Consider the following 17,521-nt stretch of genomic DNA (forward strand, 5'->3'; position numbering starts at 1 on the left):
GTGGAAGGGTATCTTAGCTAACAGCATCCCCATTCTCGAATACAGGGAAGGACGCCGGGCGTCTACACATCCTGCCTTGGATCGTCATCTCCTTTCCGCCAGTACCGCAGGTAGGACTCATGGCTACAGATGTGATTCAGCATGCGCTCGGTGTGGATATACTCAACGCGCTTCTGGTCGAGTGCGCCATACAGGGCGACGACTCGGGAGCGAGGAGGGCCTTGGCGATGGGCGCGGACCCCAAGGCGCGCGATGCTGCTGGCAGGACGGCTTTGACATGTGCGCTAGCGGGCGAGAGGTATGTACTTCAGCCTTCTAATCGGATCGAACGTATTGATCTTAAGTCATGTCCTTGATGTAGCTGGCAAGCTGTAGGAATGCTCCCGGAGGGATCATTCATGTCGGAAGCCCGGCTGAATGTACTTAGGATGATCGTGAGCCATGCAGATATGTCGATCTACGAGCTGAATGCCCCCCAAGAGAGCTTCAACGGAGTAACAGCTCTCGGCATGGCCGCTTGGCTGAACTTGCCCTCTGCACTCGAAGTGCTTCTTCGTTCGAGCGGTGGGCGGCTGCTGGTGGATGCAGTCGACGCTCATGGGGCTACTCCTCTAATGTGTAAGTTGCTGTACCTGTCTTGGGTATGAAACTCAAGGAAATACATCATGTAGATGCCTCTAGAGACGGTAATCTGGACGTGGTACAGTGGCTGGTAGGCAGACAACAATTCATTCTACTAGACAACAGAGATAACGCCGTTGTTAGCTCGCTTACAGTGCCAGAGCAGACGCTCGCGATCTCCATTGCCGGACAGCTGTCCAATTTGCTGTCGGCCATCTGAGGGTATTATGGCTCTGCGAAGAGTCTCTACGTAGACGCCGATTCCAAGATGCCGAGGTTCGTCCGCATCTCAATTGTCCAATAAACATAGCGTATTCATTCAGGCATCTTCCATTCAAGAAACGCAAATTGTCTCCGTTGCCTCAACCCCATGCTGACGCCCTCGCGAACCTCATCCTGTCGTCCACCTCCCTATCCTCTCGAGAGCCTTGTACGCCGCCCTCCGTGGACTGCTTCTGCCGTGCGCTCTTATCCAAATTCACGGACTCCCTCATCTCCGCTGTCACTTCCTCCGATCTCCCGCTCCTCCTCTCCCTGCTCTTCCCCCAACGTCTCTCCTCTATCGACCCGCTTCTCGTAAACCTCCCGGACTCCTCTGGGTGGAGTGCAATCCATTACTGCGTCATGGCGCATGACCCCTCCGTCGAGGTCCTGGACGCGCTTTACCGAGCTGGCGCAGAGCTGAGCTTGTTCACGCAGAAGGAGGATTGGACGCCGTTGCACTGCCTCGCGCGGTACGCGGGGGCTGAGAGTGCCGGTGTATACAGGTTCGTGCTCCATTTAGTCAAGGACCTAAAGGCTCCGTTAGCGGCGAAAGACGGGGATGAAGATACGTGTTTGCACGTCGCTGCGGCGCACGGCGAGAGCAGCGAGGTGTTGCGAGCGCTGTTGGAATGTGATGCTACGGGAGATGTGAGGAGGATGAGGAATGCGAAGGGGTACGTGGGTTGGACCGCACATTGTAGTGGTTATATATTGACGGGATTATCAATCTGCAGGCTGACGGCTTTGGCCGTTGCGAAGCCGAGGTACAAGGCCCTTTTTGGCGCTGATACGGAGCGTCCCACGTCCTCGTCATCCAAGCGGACGGTGAAAGCGCACACGTACAGATCGTCGCCTTTGAACACCAGCGCATTATCCTTGATACCGTCGGAGCCGCTGCTGGGTCAGTTGGGCGCTGACGATGATTACGAAAGAGCGGAGGCCTCCACCTTGGCTGAAGGAATCCTCGATGATCTGACTTACGTATCTCGCGCCGCTCGGGAGGGGTGTTCGCGGGATAAAGTCGACGAGTTGCTCCGTGTCCTGGACGAGGCGGCGCAAAAGAACAAGAAAGTGTTTGCCTCATATACGACCATACTGGATGAAGTTACGAAGGAGATTGCTGACGTGCGGAAGCTGTATGATAGGGTGCAAGGACTTTGGGTATCGGTCGAAAACAAATTGACGCAGAAGAGAAGACAGGATGAGGTCGATCCTCAAGACAGCTGGACACATGGAGAAAGACCAAGGACGCTCACAGCAGACTCCGCGGACTCCGAAATGACAGCTGTCTCTCGACCTAGCAGGGACTTTTCCTCGCGGTTCAGCCTCGCACTTCGATCTGTGACGGATGTGCGCTCCCAGGCCGGCAGCGTGATCTATAAGGACAGCGGGGTCGCCACCTCGTCTGAGCTCGGCGACGGGACTAGCGCCCCACCTCGGAAGAGGCTGGTGCAGGTACCAGCTTGGCTCGATGCCTGGTTGACGAGTACACCTGAGAGTGGCAGGATTCGAACCCGGGCAGACTCGAGCCCTAGGCATCACCCTGACGGTGGTACTGGCTTTGAATATGATGACGAGTCCCCCTCGATACGCAGGTCAAGAACAAATTGCTCTCTGAAAGACTGCAAGAGTAGTGTAAGCGGAGGGGAGCAAGCATCTAAGACTGATGCTGCTTCAGCAAGCGCTGTGAAGTTCAAAGCGTGGCTGAAGAAGAAGATAGCTCCGGACAAATCGACGAAGCTAGACATCATGGTGGACTTGCAGGGCGGTGATTGTCCCGTCGGGCGTGAGGCCAGGAATCCAAGCCGGCTAGGAGATGTGTCTCTGCTGGAGCCCTCCGACCGAGACGGGCGAAAGGCTGACTGGGAAGGGGTGCGAGCTCTAAGGGGATATCACGGTGTTCTAGAGACGGCACGAAATGACCTGCGCAGCATTGGGGATTCCCTCAAAGCGGTAAGTTGCCGAAGACTCCCTAGATATCTCTGCCATACTGAAAGCTCTGATTCTAGGCTGACCAATTTATCACGTCTGTACAGAGGTCGATTGGACAGGCTGAGCGTGTGGCTACGCAAGCTGTACAGGTATGCTGTAGCATTTGTCTTTCTCTAGGCAATTCTCACTGAAATGTCTCATGCAGTCTAGAGGGGACATACTGGACAATTTGTCCAAAGATATTGAAATGGGCTCTCCAGTTCGTTCTGACTTCAACTTTCTGCTGTCCGACCTCGGGCCGTCGTGGTCTGGACAAGCCTCTCATGTGTCCCTCGCTTCAACCCTGGTTGAAGGTGAAGAGGAAGATACAAGGTTGCTGCGTAGAATGATGACGCGTAAGATTGAGGCTAAGATAGATGGTGCGTATGATGAGCTTGACAAGTCCTGGACATGGTTACACTTGATTGGAGATGTCCTCGCGGAGGTGAAGAGACGGACATAGTGTGTAATTGGTACGCTGCTATGACAAAAAGCATGGACCTTACGTTTGCTATTGTGACTTGTACCATGTAGGATACAGGGAACTGTCTGGGACATTGCCTTGTGGGAGTGTCTCATTCTGCGTCATGATTAGCGAGCTAGCAGTCACCTTCGAGAATGTCTTCACAGTCATCCTCTGAGTCTGATAATTGACACCGATATAAGATACCACGACTCACCGCTCAGCGCTGAGCGCTCAGCATTGAGTTCCCTTCAAAGCGGTCTCTCCCGTCACGGGCCCTGCCTGTGCCGCAACTCACGTACGTCTTTGTGCCTCGATGTTTCAGTTAGGTTGTATACGGACCCGGAGTGACCCTCAAAAGTCATTCGAGCGCCTAGATGACCGCGTGGTCCCGCCTGAGCGTATTTGAGGAGTCAAATCCGGCACTCTGTCATTCTCCAGCCAGTCAGGGTCCTGGTATGCGCTCGTGAAGTTCGCAATGACCTCGTCCGAGTTTCGCAACACGCCGGGGATTGTTTCGGCATCATCCACCGCAGGGACAGAAGAACGCCTCCTGGAGGCGTGAGTCCTGACGCCACCTACTTACAGTGTAGTCTGACCGCTACCCGGAACCTGCTGTGATCTGACTAACGCGTACTGACTAAGCCCGCTTCGGTAGCGGCCGACAGGATCAGAATACTGCTGAGGACGCTGTACTTTCGCTATAGTCTCCTGTACGTCCTCTTTCACAGACTCTTACTCGAGTCTCTAGCGCCGCGATGCGGCCGAGAGGCGCGGGTAGCTCTGCTCAAGATGATGCTCTGGAACGGGAAAGAAAATGTATATAATGGGCAACCAGGTGAGGTTCTGCTCAAGAGACGTAGCTGGTAATCAAGATGTCATCCGACGGTCAGAACGATGGTAAGCTCCCCGTGCTCATTATCGGAGGTGGTATGACAGGCCTCCTCCTCGCCCAAGCTTTGAAGAAAGTACGCCGTATCTCACTCTTCCCATATAACTCAAACTGAAGTTTCCCCTCGTAGCTCGGCATTCCGTATCGAGTCTTCGAACGCGACAGCAGCCGCTGTTGGAGGAGCCAAGGATGGGGTCTGACTGTCCACTCGTTCTCCGCCCCAAAGATTCGATATCTCCTCCCTGACGTGGTGTCAGCCCAGATACCGTCCGTCCTCGTGGACCCCGTCAATGCTGCTGACATGACGGATCTGATGATCCTCGACATGTCCACCGGAGAGCCTCTGACCGCCATGCGCGTTCCCGGGAGAATGCGATTGAACAGGAAGAAGACCAGGGACCTCTTCCTCGAGGGCGGCGGCGGAGTGGACGTCCAATGGAACAAGACGGTGGTCTCGTACGGCGCCACTGAACATGGAGTTAAAGCTGTATTCGCGGACGGCAGCGAGTACGAGGGCGGGATGCTCGTCGGCGTCGACGGCGCGCGTTCTGTCGTCCGATCGGTCCTGTGCTCCGACAAGGCAGCTCTTAACATCCTTCCTATCACGTTCCTCGGCATCCAGCTGGACATTACGAGGGAGGAGATATCCCCCTTGTTGAAAATCGATCCGATTACGTTCTTAGGACTTAGCCAGGCTGCCGATGCCTGCCTTTTCTATGCCGTCATGTCTTCCCCTGAGGTCAACGGCACCGCGTCGTTGGCTCCCTCGGAGCATCGCTGGCATGTCCAACTGAGTGTTAGCTGGCAAAAGAGGGCTGGGGACATCAGCGTACCGGATAGCAACGAGGGTCGGGTCCAGCTTCTCCATCAGAAGCTGGCTCATGTCTGGCCTCCGTTGAAGGACGCAGTCTTGAACCATACTACTCACGAAAACATACAGGTTGACGTGCTGTCCATCGGCGACTGGGTCCCGCTCCAGGAGGGCTGGGACAATCTGGACGGAAGAGTGACACTCGCAGGTGACGCTGCCCATACGATGACGATGTGTGAGTGCTCCGCCTGCTAATTTTGATCCTTATGAGTCTGAACTGCGCTGCAGTCCGCGGGGAGGGTTTCAATAATGCTGTGCTCGACGCGTACAACCTTGTCCAGGCGATTACTCAGGTGTACTCCGAGCCGGTCTCTTCACCTAACTTTGCCGAGCAGCGCAAGAAGCTGATCGATGAGTACGAGCAGGAGCTCAGGGCACGGGGAGCAAGGGTCGTCCTTGCGAGCAGAGAGCAGTGCATGAGGGTTCATAACTGGGAGGAGTATATCGAGTGGACGAGGAAAAGCACTTGGGGCATCCCGCACGAGCAGCCCAGTCCCTGATGTTGAGTCTGATTACGATGTTCAAGTTGCTTCTAGTGATGTATACAAAGTCACGCTCCAATCTGTCTAGCAACGTTCTATAGCCCTTCGTACATCCCGGGACGGACTCGATGCTTGCTATGATGCATCTGCGACTGGGTCGCGTAGTCCCAACTGTCAAGATCCGAACCGCGGAAGCAACAACATCTTGATGCACCTGTATGCGGTGGGACGACTCCTACGAGCATCTACTTTGGGTGCTGACAGCTCATTAATAGTGACACAGCGCTCCGCCTCTCGATATCCTACTTGATAGATTGGTGCCGCTCCTCGGAACTCACTGCCAGTGCATGCGCCAGCCGAAGGCTGTGACTATCAGCGCTCCGGCAAGACTGTACATTCGTTATAAAACTCGGGGTATGTCTTCTCGTTGTTCTAACGTACCCGCCAACAGAATGTGGCCGTACGGTGAGGATGACTTACGCTCGCAATTGCAGATGCGACATGCTGGCGCATACCTTTTCTGTGAGTTCGTATCAAACAAGCCTCCAGTGCATACATCCTGACTATCGGTGCAGTGCTTTACCATCATGTACCGTTGTCACTTTTGTATGTCCTGTCGAGACAATACGTCTGATACATAAGCTCTGAACTATTATCTTCCCCCAGTTTCAACTCTGCCGTTGGAGGTTGGCATACATGAGCTCACGTGCTTTGGTACATATTTGCTGACTTCAATGAGCACATTACATCTACCAGGTGGAAGTAATATGAGTGCGTTCAAGCTTTTCGACCCCAAGCTTAAGTGCCGAGGGTGATTATCCCGCTCAGTGCGCTGGCAAGCGGACGTGTATGAAGATCCTGTATCGACTAGGAAGTTCCCGCCTCCGCCGCACGAAATAAATGGCGTGCTGATGCGTGTTGTCTCACGCAGAATCGATACTTTGGTCTCTCGGTGTCCGTAGTGTTAATTCGTGTGGTTATACCCGGTCAGATACCTAACCCGTGTGAATGTCCCCGATGTCACTCAGTTGAACTTGTACAGGGACGATGGAATTTTGGCGTTCGACTTGAAACCGGTCGCTTGACGCTGCTTCGCATTGGTCTGCATTATCGAAGGTGGGTATCACTCAAGTCATTCTTGTATCCCAGTTACTGATAAAGTATATCATCTTACAACTTAGGCTGCACGCGCTTTTCGATTACAGTGGGCCGACCGTGTTTCTTCCGATGTCTCTATGATTTATCTTTGTGCAGATCGCGTCACAATGGCCGTCTTATCAATTGGCTTCGCAGCAGAATTTGCTATTTCGTTCCCCTCATTCTCCGCAACAAATCGGATGCATATATGGTTATCTGAACTTGACCTCCTCATGGGGATACCTCTGACAAACGTCACTGAAGCCTGCCTGCTGTGATCTTCAACGTTGTGATGTTGTCCTTATTCTTGTACAAGACGACCAAGCGGTCGACATCACGGGCGAAAATGGTAATTCCGACATATTGGGTGTTCCGTGGAGGTCTCATGATCATCCTGACCAGGGATTCCTTGTGGTGCTATTTCTTGATTGCATCTGTATATGCCAAGAGCTTCAGCGGGACGTGGTCAGGACTGGAAACTGATGCCTCGTTTCTAGCGTTACAGTCTCCCTTATCACGGGCATACTAGTACTCTGTTTGCAGTCCAACTGACGCAGCAATTGGCGCCATATTCCTGGATGATCCTCGTTCCGAGGATGTTGGCCAGCAACATGATCTTGAATCTGCGCGATGCCAGCAGGTATCTCTGGCGCCGCGGAGATGCTTCCTGGTCACATCCCTCTAGATCTGTCGAGGCTACGGACCACATGGAAGGGATGCTCCGGGAGCGCAGTGGTATCGCCTGCTCTTCATCCCATACAGCAGGACGCATGACTCCTAGGGATGAGCTGCTTGCGGGTCGTGGTATTCGGGACCAGTCGGTATGTTCTGCGCTTCGGGGTCTCCACAACTCTTGCTCACTTCCCTATGACCAGGGGGTCCAGTAATCGCTCACACACAAGTCTTGCCCTCAGAGATCGCCCTGACCCATTGTCTCCATTGTCTCCGCGCGCAAGTATGTGGCAGGTGGAACCTGTCGTTACGATACCCCCCATTCCTCGGCTCAGTGAGGTAACATAGCCTCCTGTATGGAATGACCAGTTCATCGGCATAGACCGAGCCACTGGCTTGACTTGAGCTCGTACAGTTACATATAATTATACATCCTAACTCTGCGAGTCGTTAGCGAAAGGGTAAGCTATATAATAAACAAGAGCAATGCGTCATCCGAAAAGCTGTCAATCTCCCATGAACAACCTCTTTAAATAATCCCCTGCCGCCTGCTTGATAGACGCATCCACAGCAGGATTTGCCAGCAGCTCCGTCGCGAGCGCCGTCCGCTGCTTGACCGTCTCCGCGGTCTTCGCGCGCTCCCACTCCGCCACCTCGCGCTCCTGCCGGCGCTGCTCCGCCTCGCGCCGCTGCCGGCTCTCCTCCTCCTCCCGCGCCTCCTTGCGCTTCAGGAACTCGAGTCGCAGCTTCGCGTCCTCGGACTGCGTCTGCAGGAGATGCACGTACGTCGTCATGACCGTCTGTGTGAGCCCGACGAGCTGTGCAAGCTCGGACCCTGGTAGGGTGCCTCGACTACTGGACGGCGTGCCGAGAGGAGGTGCCATTTGCGGCACTAGATACTGGGGATTAGATGGAAAAGGGAGTGGTTGTTGCACAGGCATGGAGGACGGATCGCTGGAGAAGCTGCGGTCGACCTGGGATGGGCCCGCATTTTGGTGACTCAGCCCGTTACTGTAGTCGTGGGCGTTGAGTTGCTCTTCGACTTCCGCGTCTTCGTCTCCAACGGTCGCAGCGGACGACGGGCCAGCTGTAGTCTGCCGATTGATAGGGCGGGTGCTCATCGGATCTCCGTGCCACCTGAAGATCATACTTTCTTGAGCGATGCGACAATGGAGCGAAAGGACGGCAACGTACCGCCGATAAAATAGGTCGTACCAGCCAATTGTATGCCAATGATCTACAATACGAGCATTGATATTTCCAACGTCGCATCCATTTTTCCGAGCAGCCTGCAGTCGACGCTCATACTCCTTCAATCTTTCTGCCTGGCTATTCATATTAATGGACATAGGCCCCAGCCGACGCGAGAACATCTCAAACGCGTAGATCTGCTTGAAGACATTGAACCCGCGCTCATAAGCGCCTTTCAAAGCCTGCATAGTCTTCTTGCCACCGAAAAGCTGGTCGGCACACTGCAGATACCGTGATCATTCAGACCCCTCCTGAGCGTGGAAGGTACACCGTACCTCTCGAAAGCATGCGTTCTTGCTCGCTCGCAGAGCGTTCCAGTGATCATCTTGGCCAGCTCCCATGAGCCAAGCGAAAAACTTGGTCTTTTCTTCATCTGTCCAATGCTTCGGGGCACCCAACCCGAAATCCAGTTCGTTCGACTGCATATCCAAGTCCAGTTCATCTTGTCCTTCCGCAAACATCGAGTTATCGTCCAGTCCGTTCTCGCCCTCCCTCCTCTTCTTCACCTGAGCGCCATTCATGTTCTCCATCTCCTTCCGCTTGTTCCCGAGTTGTGGGTCCACTACCGGCGATACCTGCATATCGTGCGTAGGTGGACGTGAGCCAGATGGATCAGCGTGATTTTGGGACGCTCTGCTCGGGTCTTCCTGGAACATCATTTGGTCGGGCGAGTCAGACACTCTGAAGTGGCCTTGGAACGAGCCTCTCTGCTGCATATTAACCGCCCCAGCCAGGTGCGGGTTGATACCATGATTCAAGTCCTGTAGCGTCAGAATTCCCCCTTCAAGATCCCGTAGATTCTAGCTAACGAGACGGACGCCGTACCCTGAGATTGTGCTCCATCGCCGCCGGCGCCAGTCGCGGCTGCCCGTTGTATTGGACGCTCGCATGGTCGCTGCAGTCAGAATATCAGAGGTCGACCGAACGGAATGGGACAAAGAGGCAAGTACTTTGGGAGCTCTACAGGCATGGCTCGGACCGTCCGTTGGTCGAGCGCTTGTGTGGTTCGTTGGCTCGCTGACAGGCGGCTGCGGCGCTTTGACGTCCGTGCGTGAACTGTTTACTTGTTTGGTTCGCGGTGCGCATCAAACGGCGCACTCACCGAGTCCATCGTGAGCTCAACCAATAGAGCAGGATATTACGTTCTCTTGGAAAGTAGTACAACGTATAATATGGTAGTTACAAAGAGCAGAACACCAGCGGGTCACCGTCTAACCTCGTTCAGTCTGCGCGAGAATGCCTCGCGGCACTGGTAATGAGTCACTTCGCCCCTGCGCGCATCTTTAGCGCACAAGATTTGGAAGTAACACAGGCCACACTCACCTCGGTGCATGCACAGCAATGACGCTGTTTCCTAGGCGTTTATGGCACTGCGGACATCTATGCCAGACCGTAAACACGTAGCTAACTCGGGAAGCGGAGCAATGCACGCACATTCTCGAATCCGACACTTTCACTCGGTTACTCTGCAGCACCATCAGTTTCCTGGCAATTTGCTCGTTGCGCGCCTTGCTTATCTCCCGTATGACATGCGAGTCAAAAATGGGGACCCGCAGTGCCTCGACAAGGAAAGCCCGGACGTCCTTCGCTGTGACCAACGGAGGAAGCAATTGTAATGTCTCCACTACATCTAAACGGGGACTGTGCCTGGTGATCAGGTCCAACGCTGGTTTCAGCATATCACACGTCTGAGTTGTCGGGCGAAGGTATATCCGCAGCAGTGTCAGAAAGACATTACTAGTCGGCGAGTCCGGTTGGTATATCCTCTTGCAGTACCTGGTGAAAAGAGTTCATGAACGACCTCACGAAACATAAGCAATGGTACGCACGACTCTGCTGCAGAGTAGTCGTGTAGCCGATATACGTAGATCTCCAGCGCATGCTGATGTCGCCCCAGCTTACCCAGGAGAATAGCCCGAGCTTCGAATAGCTCTATACAAAATCGAATCGAGCAGCCGATTTCTCCAGGATACAGATAGCTCACCCTCCATGGGGAGCATCCCAAACAGATGCTCTACGTGGTAATAGCCATTTGAATCCAGGAAATGCAACAACTTGTCGTAATACTCTTTGCGCATCGCTGCCCACGCAACGACACGTCATTTGGTGGCTGCTATACACATGGTCGTCGGGACTCACCCTCGTCGTGCACCTCCTGGGCATGGAGCGTGATGTGCAGATATACCTCCGCCAATCGATCATGGAAGCTGGGGTCGCGCTCCTCCTTCTCCTGCAACGAGTACTCTAGATACCTCGCGCAAATCCTCGGGTCAATACTCTCCAAGAAGTCCGCAACGGGCTTCCGCGGCAACTCCACTTCCTCGGAAGTAAATATCTATCACCTCTTCAGTGCGGCAACCGGCAGGCAGGTCAATCTCATCCATACCTGAAACGCCATATCTGGATCTTTCTCGAGCAACCACCGCGATGACTTGAAGATCTGGTCCAGATACTCCGGGCCCAGACGCTGCAGATACGTAATCGACGGCATCAGCTTGTCCTCCATATCCTCCTCCTTCTCACTCAGCTGCTTCAACAGATCCAGCGCCTTCTGGTGCATTTTCTTCCCATTGTAGAGGTATATCAGCTCGGAGTATTTCTGGTTCAGATCGTCAGCACGATAGAGAAAAGAGGCACGGGCGAAGGTAAGTACCTCCCGCGCAAGCAACACCTCCTCGACTTCGGACACCTCGCACCAGTTTTCCGTCCGGCACAGCGGACCAAGCAGCCCCGGCCGCACGATGAGGTACGACTTGAACAGTGCCGTATCAACCACTTGGGCATACCGCAGCAGCTGATCTGGTGTCAGCGCCGACAGAGGGGCGTCAGGGAGCGCGAAGAGTTCCTCGGTCGACGTCTCCGATAGCGGGGACAGCCGGTGGGACTGCGACGGCGTTATATGTACGGCAGCGAGTGCAGCGGCGATTTTAGGTCGTCGGTCGGGCAGGTACCTGAGGAGAGTCTCCACGGAGCGATGGAAATTATCTACGGAGCAGGGATGAAATCTAGTGCACTAAAAGATGAAACTTGAGGATACACACCGGGCTTCTGCCTTCGCCTGACGCTGGTGATAGAAGCGGTCTCAGGATCTTTCGAGCCAGACGGCATGAACGCGTCCAGGCTCGTCTTCAGCTTCTCCCTAATACTCCCCACAGGCGTCGCCGTCCGCTCCGGCGTGTCTTTCGCGGTGGCGCTCCCCTTATCGCTGTCGGTATCCTTGTCCTTCCCGGCATCAGGGGAGGCCGTCTCTGGGCCACCAAAGAGCGGTATCCACTGATCGGGGGGAACGGACAGCCGGCCCGCGACGCTCTCGGGGTACAAAGCGACCACCTTGGCGGGGTTGATGTCGAGCGAGATGAACGTGTTGATCGCGTCCTCGTAGTTGCCCGCGCGGAACTGTGACACCGCGTGCAGCGCACGTATGCGGGCGCGCGTCTCCTCCTGTCGTTCGCGGTGAGCGGTCGATACAAAATGTCACTCGAGCGATGGTCCATACCTTGTCTGGGAGCGCGGAAGGGTCGATGACGTCCAGCAAGGCCAGGGCCTCGGCGTACGACCCAGCGGCGACCAGCTCGTCGACTTGCTCCGTCCACGTCCGCATCCGCAGAAGCCATAGGGAGCTACCCTCGGATGCAGCTGCGTTCCGGTCTATGGGTGTGGTAACAAAGTAGGACGTCGCTTTGGCGCTGGAGGAGTGCGTCAGAAGGCGGATGGTGCTGTGAGGTGCAGGGCCGGAGGTGAAGGGGTGTGCGATAGTTTGGACAGTGGAAAGGGAGATTCCGGAACGGATTTGGATAGCGGATGACTGCGCAAGAGGCGACTGGGACGCGTCGGAGGTAGAGGTTGGGATGGCGCCGGGGGGTAACACGGACAGGACGTAGGGCTTTACGTAGGCTGCGATGCATGCTAAGCGTCATCGCGCAGGGTTGACGGAAATAATCTTACTGATTTCATCCGGGGGACCAGGCCAGTCAACAGTCCCACTTCTGGATACCTTGCCGTCAGGCCCGAAGAAAATACCGACATCTGTGCTGTTACGTTGACGCTGATACGATGATAGACCCTGTTCCTGCACTCACTATCCTTTGCAAGCAAGACTTGTGTGTCGCTGATCTTCGCAAGACACGGTTTGGCTTTCGCTCCGAGCCCCAAGGTCATATAGCTGCCAAGACCGGTTAACGCACCGACGCCACCGGCAGCCGTCGTCACAGTTGGCGGTACTACCAGGTCACTAACGGAGTTGGTAGCAAAGTCATAAAGGGCAAACTCAGTGGCGGAATATGCAAGGCATATGGCCTGGTGTCCCATGAAAGCCATAACTCGGGGGGAATGAGGGAGGGGAACTTCCTACTGGTGTGTCGTCCATTGCCTATCGAGAGAACAAGGCTATCGTATCGTACCTTTGGCTCCTGTGCCTCTCCATCCTTCCAAGAGTATATCACCAGCTTCCTCCGACACCCTGCTGCAAGATAGGTGACCAACGTCGGCACCGACTTCGGCCTCTCGAAATCGCCCGTCGTCGACTGATTGACGGGATCAGGGCCCTGTTGTACCGACGAATTTACAGCAAAGGAGAACGCTGCCTTTGCCTTGGGCAGCAGGGTCGGGGGTACGAAGTCAGGGAGAGGGAATAGGGTGATAGTTGATTCTGACTCTCATCAGACGTGTCGTAAGCGACTCTCTGTGTGATGACTCACCTGAAAGAAGAACCAGAGAATTGATATCCTTGACGAATCCCAGCTGCTCTACAGCCCGCCTCACCAAGTTCTTCTTAACCTCCACCAATGTTGCTATCTCCTCCTCATGCCCTATCACAGGCATCATGACTGGACACTCCTTTAGCTACCGCTTTGTCCGACATACCCGGATTCTCATCTAGGCTGTATACGCTGACGCTGCCAGTAGCTGTCCCCAGATATAATCTGTCCCCTGTCAGGACATCAGCATACGACGTCAAATGAAGCCTCGCGCTATACTCACCTTGCACAGTCAAAGACTCTACCCGTTCCTTCAGCCCGTGCAAAGCAATCTTCGGCGGCAAGAAAGGAGCCATGGTTCACTGAACCGGCCTACGATTCGGTCCGAGTCGTCGCGGTGTAGTCCCCGCGTTGCTTGCGTATGTTTGGCTTCCCACCGCTTGTCTGCTCCCTCGCCGTGGAAGCGGGGTATTTTTATGTCGGCACTAGCATCGATATCCTGCTGCCACAGACGCCTCTAAGTAACTTTATTGGTAAACTCTACCTGTACGACTAGTACTACCACAGGGGAGCCGGCTCGCAACGCATGCAGTATATCCGCTACTGTTGCAGGCTATCATCCTTCCCTTTCGACCCTCCGGCCACAGGCAGGCCCGCGTATCTATTGCGCAGAGCAGCGTAACGTCTTTGCTGGGCCGTACTAACGCTGGGCCCAATTTTGTCCACAGCTTGGACGAAATCGGACACCTCCACCAACAACTGTGCGTTCCCCTCTTGCAAAAAACCGTGATCCTGGCCCTGTTCGAGCTCCTCGAGCTTCCCGAGGGTGCGCCGCAGTGCAATCACCCCGGCTTCACGCACAATGGCGGCAAGGTCTGCGCCGCTGTAGCCTTCGCAGCGCTCCCTGACGATCTCCTCGACCTCGCCGCGGACGGAATCGCTGCCCAGCGGCACCTTCCTTGTGACAGTCCTGATAATCTCTACACGCTCGTCCGCTGACGGCAAATCAACGTATAGGAGCTTGTCGAGACGACCCGGACGGCACATGGCGGGGTCAATCATATCCGGTCGATTGGTGGCAGCAAGAACGTAGACGCCTTTGCGGGAGTCAAGGCCGTCAAGCTCCGTGAGCAGCGTGTTGACGACTCGAGCCGACGATTCCGACTATTGAAGGGGTAAGTTGGAGCACTGCATGATTATATTCATGACGCACCAGAGCCTCGTCACGCCGCGGCACTAGCGCATCCAGCTCGTCGAAGAAGACGACACAAGGAGAAGAAGCCCGCGCCCGGCTGAACACCTGACGGACCGCTCTTTCGCTCTCTCCAACATACTACACAATGAATCAACAATCAGCTGCTGAATCCCCAACTTCGCTCGTCCTTACCTTATTCAACAGCTCCGGCCCTTTAACACTAATGAAATTCGCCCTGCTCTCATTCGCGACCGCCTTTGCGAGCAACGTCTTCCCGCATCCCGGCGGGCCCCACATCAACACACCGCATCCCGCCTCGATACCCACCGCCCTGAACAGTTCCGGCCTCTTAATCGGCTGCACGATCGCCATGTGTAGCTCCTCGCGGATTCCGTGCAGCGCACCCACCTCCGCCCAGGTGACGTCCGGGATTGTCGCGAAGCCCTCGCGCTTCGATGAAGGCTGCACCTCCTTGAGCGCCTGCAGGAAGTCAGCGTGCGTGATGCATATGGGGGAGAGCTGCTCCTCGGTGAGGGGGTTTGGGTGGGCCTGGAGGAAGTGAATGATGGAAGAAGCGGCGGCGGAGCTGAGGGAGGCGGAGAGGAGGGAGGAGAAGGGGACGTGAGGTTTAGACGTGGTAACATCATTTTGCGATTCTGGTGGCCCATCGATTACCATACCGTCACCCACCGTGCTGTCTACGACAGGTGCCTCTGAATCTGGAATGACCAACGTCCCGTTGGACAGCTCCTGGAATATGCGCTTCACAGCGATGATGCCTGCTGCGCCTGTCAGTGCTGCAAGATCAGCACCCACGTACCCTGGCGTAGCTTTGGCTAAGGCACTGAAATCGTATGCGCCTTCGAGGCGCAATTTTGCACAGAGCACGCGTAGGATCCTTATCTCACTTCATTTTGACGGCGAAGCGGTGGAATAACAAAAGACACTTACTGTGCCCGTGCTTCTTCGTCCGGAACACCCATCGCGATTTCGTGATCAAAGCGGCCTGCGCGACGCAGAGCGGCATCCAGAGAATCGGGGCGATTCGTGGCACCGACGACCATGACAGGTTTGTTGTCGGTTTTGTCCCAAGACATATCTTGCGGCACGCGTAGAAACTCAGCATATCGACAACAAAAACTGAGTACATACCGTCCATGCAAGTGAGAAACTGGGCAACTATCCGCCGCTCCATCTCTCTTTGTGCACTCTCGCGCTTTGGCGTTATAGCATCTATCTCGTCGATAAACAATAAACAAGGTGCCAAACGCTGCTGAGGCTTGAATACATGATCAGAAAGCTGGAATACCTGGTGGACCGACCTTGGCTTCCTCGAATGTGTCCCGCAACGTCTTCTCCGATTCACCAGACATGCCAGAAACGATTGACGGCGCCGAGATGCTTATGAACGGAACCCCAAGTTCCTACACATTCGTCAAACATCCAATTCACGCTACGCTCGATGCCAACACTCACCCCTGCCATAGCGTGCGCTAGCATGGTCTTCCCGCAACCCGGAGGTCCATGTAGAAGCACCCCGCGCGGCGGCTGCACACCAGTATAGAGGTATACCTCTGGATGACATATCGGCATTGCTACCAGCTCCAGCATTTTTTCTACGCAGCCGCTTATCCCACCCAAATCCGAAAGCCTTGTGGACGGCGGAGAGTAGTCCTTTCCAGCAACCGAGCCCGAGTTCAACTTAGTCCGCTTATTGCTCTCATCTCCAGCGGCCCGTGAAGAACGTGTCTTGCGCTTGTTAGACGTTGGCGGAGCATCCGAGGCAGGCTGAACGTCTGCCGGCTTCGACAAGGCAGACGAGGATTCTGGTACAGCAACTTCCATATCGCCGTTTGCACCGGGTTGTACAGTCGCGACTAATACGTCTTCATTGACTGGAGTCGGTGCGGGTGATGCGCTGGTGGAAAGTGGGGGAGGGATGGTGTTAAGGTTGACTTTGCGCCTGTGCGACGACCAGAGGCCTTGCATCGACCTGTTCAGAGCATTTGGACCCTGCCTAGCTCACTGTCACCCAGAAATCTTCAGCCATGACTAGAAGAACGTACGGAAAGGTCCATTTTGTGGTATCCTCCGATATGCAAGAGGTGAAATAAACCGAGTCCGGTAAGTTTAAGAAAGGAGACGCGGACTTGGTCAAATTCTAACTCGTCCGCACAACAACACCAAACAGAAGGGCTGCCACTGTGGCTGCGCCTGAGCAGGCCTGAGCTCGTGGCGACCTAGGCCCCCTGAAAATACCCATAGAGGTCTGATACCAGATACCAACTTTCCCCCCATTTTTACCGAAACCAAAATTACCATATTGGGATCTGTTTTACCCGAAAAGTATCCGACCTCTCGCCTTAGACGTGATTTTTACCGAAACATTGGTATCCAACCTGAGGGCTTGAGGATATTTATTTATTCACAAAAAAATTCCAGTGCCTGCGGTGATACCAGATTCAGTTATGTATGGGCTTTATGAGCCTCTCCGAGGTGCACTGGTGTATATGGAATTCAAGAATCTCACCACCTGATTATTGTGGCAAGTTGTGGCACTGTTGTGGCCATAATTGTTACCCAAATAGTATCCGACCTTTGCTCTGGATGCCTGTTTTTACCCGAAAATTGGTATCCAAGATTGATCCCACCGGCAGGTCCTTTACCAAAACTGTATCAGACCTGGCACCCAGTTGAGGGTGATTTTTACCAAAACTGGTATCAGACCACTATGGGTATTTTCAGGGGGCCTGGCGACCTACATACTATGATCATGATCTACCTCTTAGCGGCAGGGGTATATTGAGTTTTCGCTACGGTTACGAAATTGTCTCAGGCTATCCCGTTGCGGCTGGAAGGACGTGTCACGACGAGCATGAGAGTATCCGACATCAGACATACTAGTACTAGTACTTAGTGAGTTCTGAAAACCACTCCAGGCCCTGGCATTCAGTGAGATCCTCTCTGGGGGAATGTTTCGGGAATGCATGTAGGAAAGATCAGGA

General features: G+C 54.5%; 5 protein-coding genes across 5 annotated transcripts; 2 read left to right on the top strand and 3 right to left on the bottom strand.

Annotated features, from left to right (window-relative positions):
- Nucleotides 1–119: 119 nt before the first annotated feature.
- Nucleotides 120–3,462, top strand: GLOTRDRAFT_139445 (ankyrin; the record flags this gene model as incomplete). The annotated part of the gene is made up of 8 exons (XM_007869184.1): nt 120–298; nt 362–618; nt 672–712; nt 766–897; nt 961–1,559; nt 1,620–2,838; nt 2,895–2,966; nt 3,023–3,462. The coding sequence occupies 8 exons, from the start codon at nt 120–122 to the stop codon at nt 3,317–3,319; spliced, it is 2,796 nt and encodes a 931-aa protein (XP_007867375.1). The 3' UTR covers nt 3,320–3,462.
- A 765-nt stretch (nt 3,463–4,227) lies between these two features.
- On the top strand, nt 4,228–5,648 carry GLOTRDRAFT_62491 (FAD/NAD P-binding domain-containing protein). Its single transcript, XM_007869185.1, has 3 exons — nt 4,228–4,287; nt 4,342–5,257; nt 5,311–5,648. Exons 1-3 carry the CDS (start codon nt 4,252–4,254, stop codon nt 5,580–5,582), a joined length of 1,224 nt encoding a protein of 407 aa, XP_007867376.1. The 5' UTR covers nt 4,228–4,251; the 3' UTR covers nt 5,583–5,648.
- A 2,631-nt stretch (nt 5,649–8,279) lies between these two features.
- On the bottom strand, nt 8,280–9,539 carry GLOTRDRAFT_77913 (uncharacterized protein; the record flags this gene model as incomplete). The annotated part of the gene is made up of 3 exons (XM_007869186.1): nt 8,900–9,539; nt 8,568–8,845; nt 8,280–8,510 (listed from the first exon to the last, which is right to left on the bottom strand). Coding segments are annotated over exons 1-3 (948 nt in total), but the record flags the coding sequence as incomplete, so codon positions are not given.
- A 289-nt stretch (nt 9,540–9,828) lies between these two features.
- On the bottom strand, nt 9,829–13,677 carry GLOTRDRAFT_44121 (uncharacterized protein; the record flags this gene model as incomplete). The annotated part of the gene is made up of 16 exons (XM_007869026.1): nt 9,829–9,895; nt 9,948–10,004; nt 10,059–10,400; nt 10,454–10,556; nt 10,609–10,704; nt 10,764–10,959; nt 11,011–11,223; nt 11,278–11,609; nt 11,666–12,065; nt 12,121–12,518; nt 12,570–12,650; nt 12,704–12,971; nt 13,025–13,272; nt 13,322–13,450; nt 13,488–13,553; nt 13,605–13,677. 16 exons carry the CDS (start codon nt 13,675–13,677, stop codon nt 9,829–9,831), a joined length of 3,069 nt encoding a protein of 1,022 aa, XP_007867217.1.
- A 161-nt stretch (nt 13,678–13,838) lies between these two features.
- Nucleotides 13,839–16,609, bottom strand: GLOTRDRAFT_116711 (AAA-domain-containing protein). Its single transcript, XM_007869187.1, has 8 exons — nt 16,583–16,609; nt 15,993–16,529; nt 15,839–15,940; nt 15,669–15,786; nt 15,468–15,615; nt 14,709–15,414; nt 14,535–14,654; nt 13,839–14,485 (listed from the first exon to the last, which is right to left on the bottom strand). The coding sequence occupies exons 1-8, from the start codon at nt 16,592–16,594 to the stop codon at nt 13,922–13,924; spliced, it is 2,307 nt and encodes a 768-aa protein (XP_007867378.1). The 5' UTR covers nt 16,595–16,609; the 3' UTR covers nt 13,839–13,921.
- Between the last annotated feature and the right edge of the window lie 912 nt (nt 16,610–17,521).

Source organism: Gloeophyllum trabeum (genome assembly GCF_000344685.1).
Source record: "Gloeophyllum trabeum ATCC 11539 unplaced genomic scaffold GLOTRscaffold_00009, whole genome shotgun sequence".
Lineage (NCBI taxonomy): Eukaryota > Fungi > Basidiomycota > Agaricomycetes > Gloeophyllales > Gloeophyllaceae > Gloeophyllum > Gloeophyllum trabeum.

What these genes read in the sequence shown, in the direction of transcription:
- GLOTRDRAFT_62491 (XM_007869185.1), top strand. Translation starts at nt 4,252, where the DNA reads ATGACAGGCCTCCTCCTCGCCCAAGCTTTGAAGAAA. An exon ending in TCGCCCAAGCTTTGAAGAAA is followed by an intron (nt 4,288 to 4,341) that starts GTACGCCGTATC and finishes TTCCCCTCGTAG; the next exon opens with CTCGGCATTCCGTATCGAGT. An exon ending in TGCCCATACGATGACGATGT is followed by an intron (nt 5,258 to 5,310) that starts GTGAGTGCTCCG and finishes ACTGCGCTGCAG; the next exon opens with TCCGCGGGGAGGGTTTCAAT.
- GLOTRDRAFT_116711 (XM_007869187.1), bottom strand. An exon ending in GACGAAGAAGCACGGGCACA is followed by an intron (nt 15,415 to 15,467) that starts GTAAGTGTCTTT and finishes AAGTGAGATAAG; the next exon opens with GATCCTACGCGTGCTCTGTG. An exon ending in GGCCGGAGCTGTTGAATAAG is followed by an intron (nt 14,655 to 14,708) that starts GTAAGGACGAGC and finishes TTCATTGTGTAG; the next exon opens with TATGTTGGAGAGAGCGAAAG.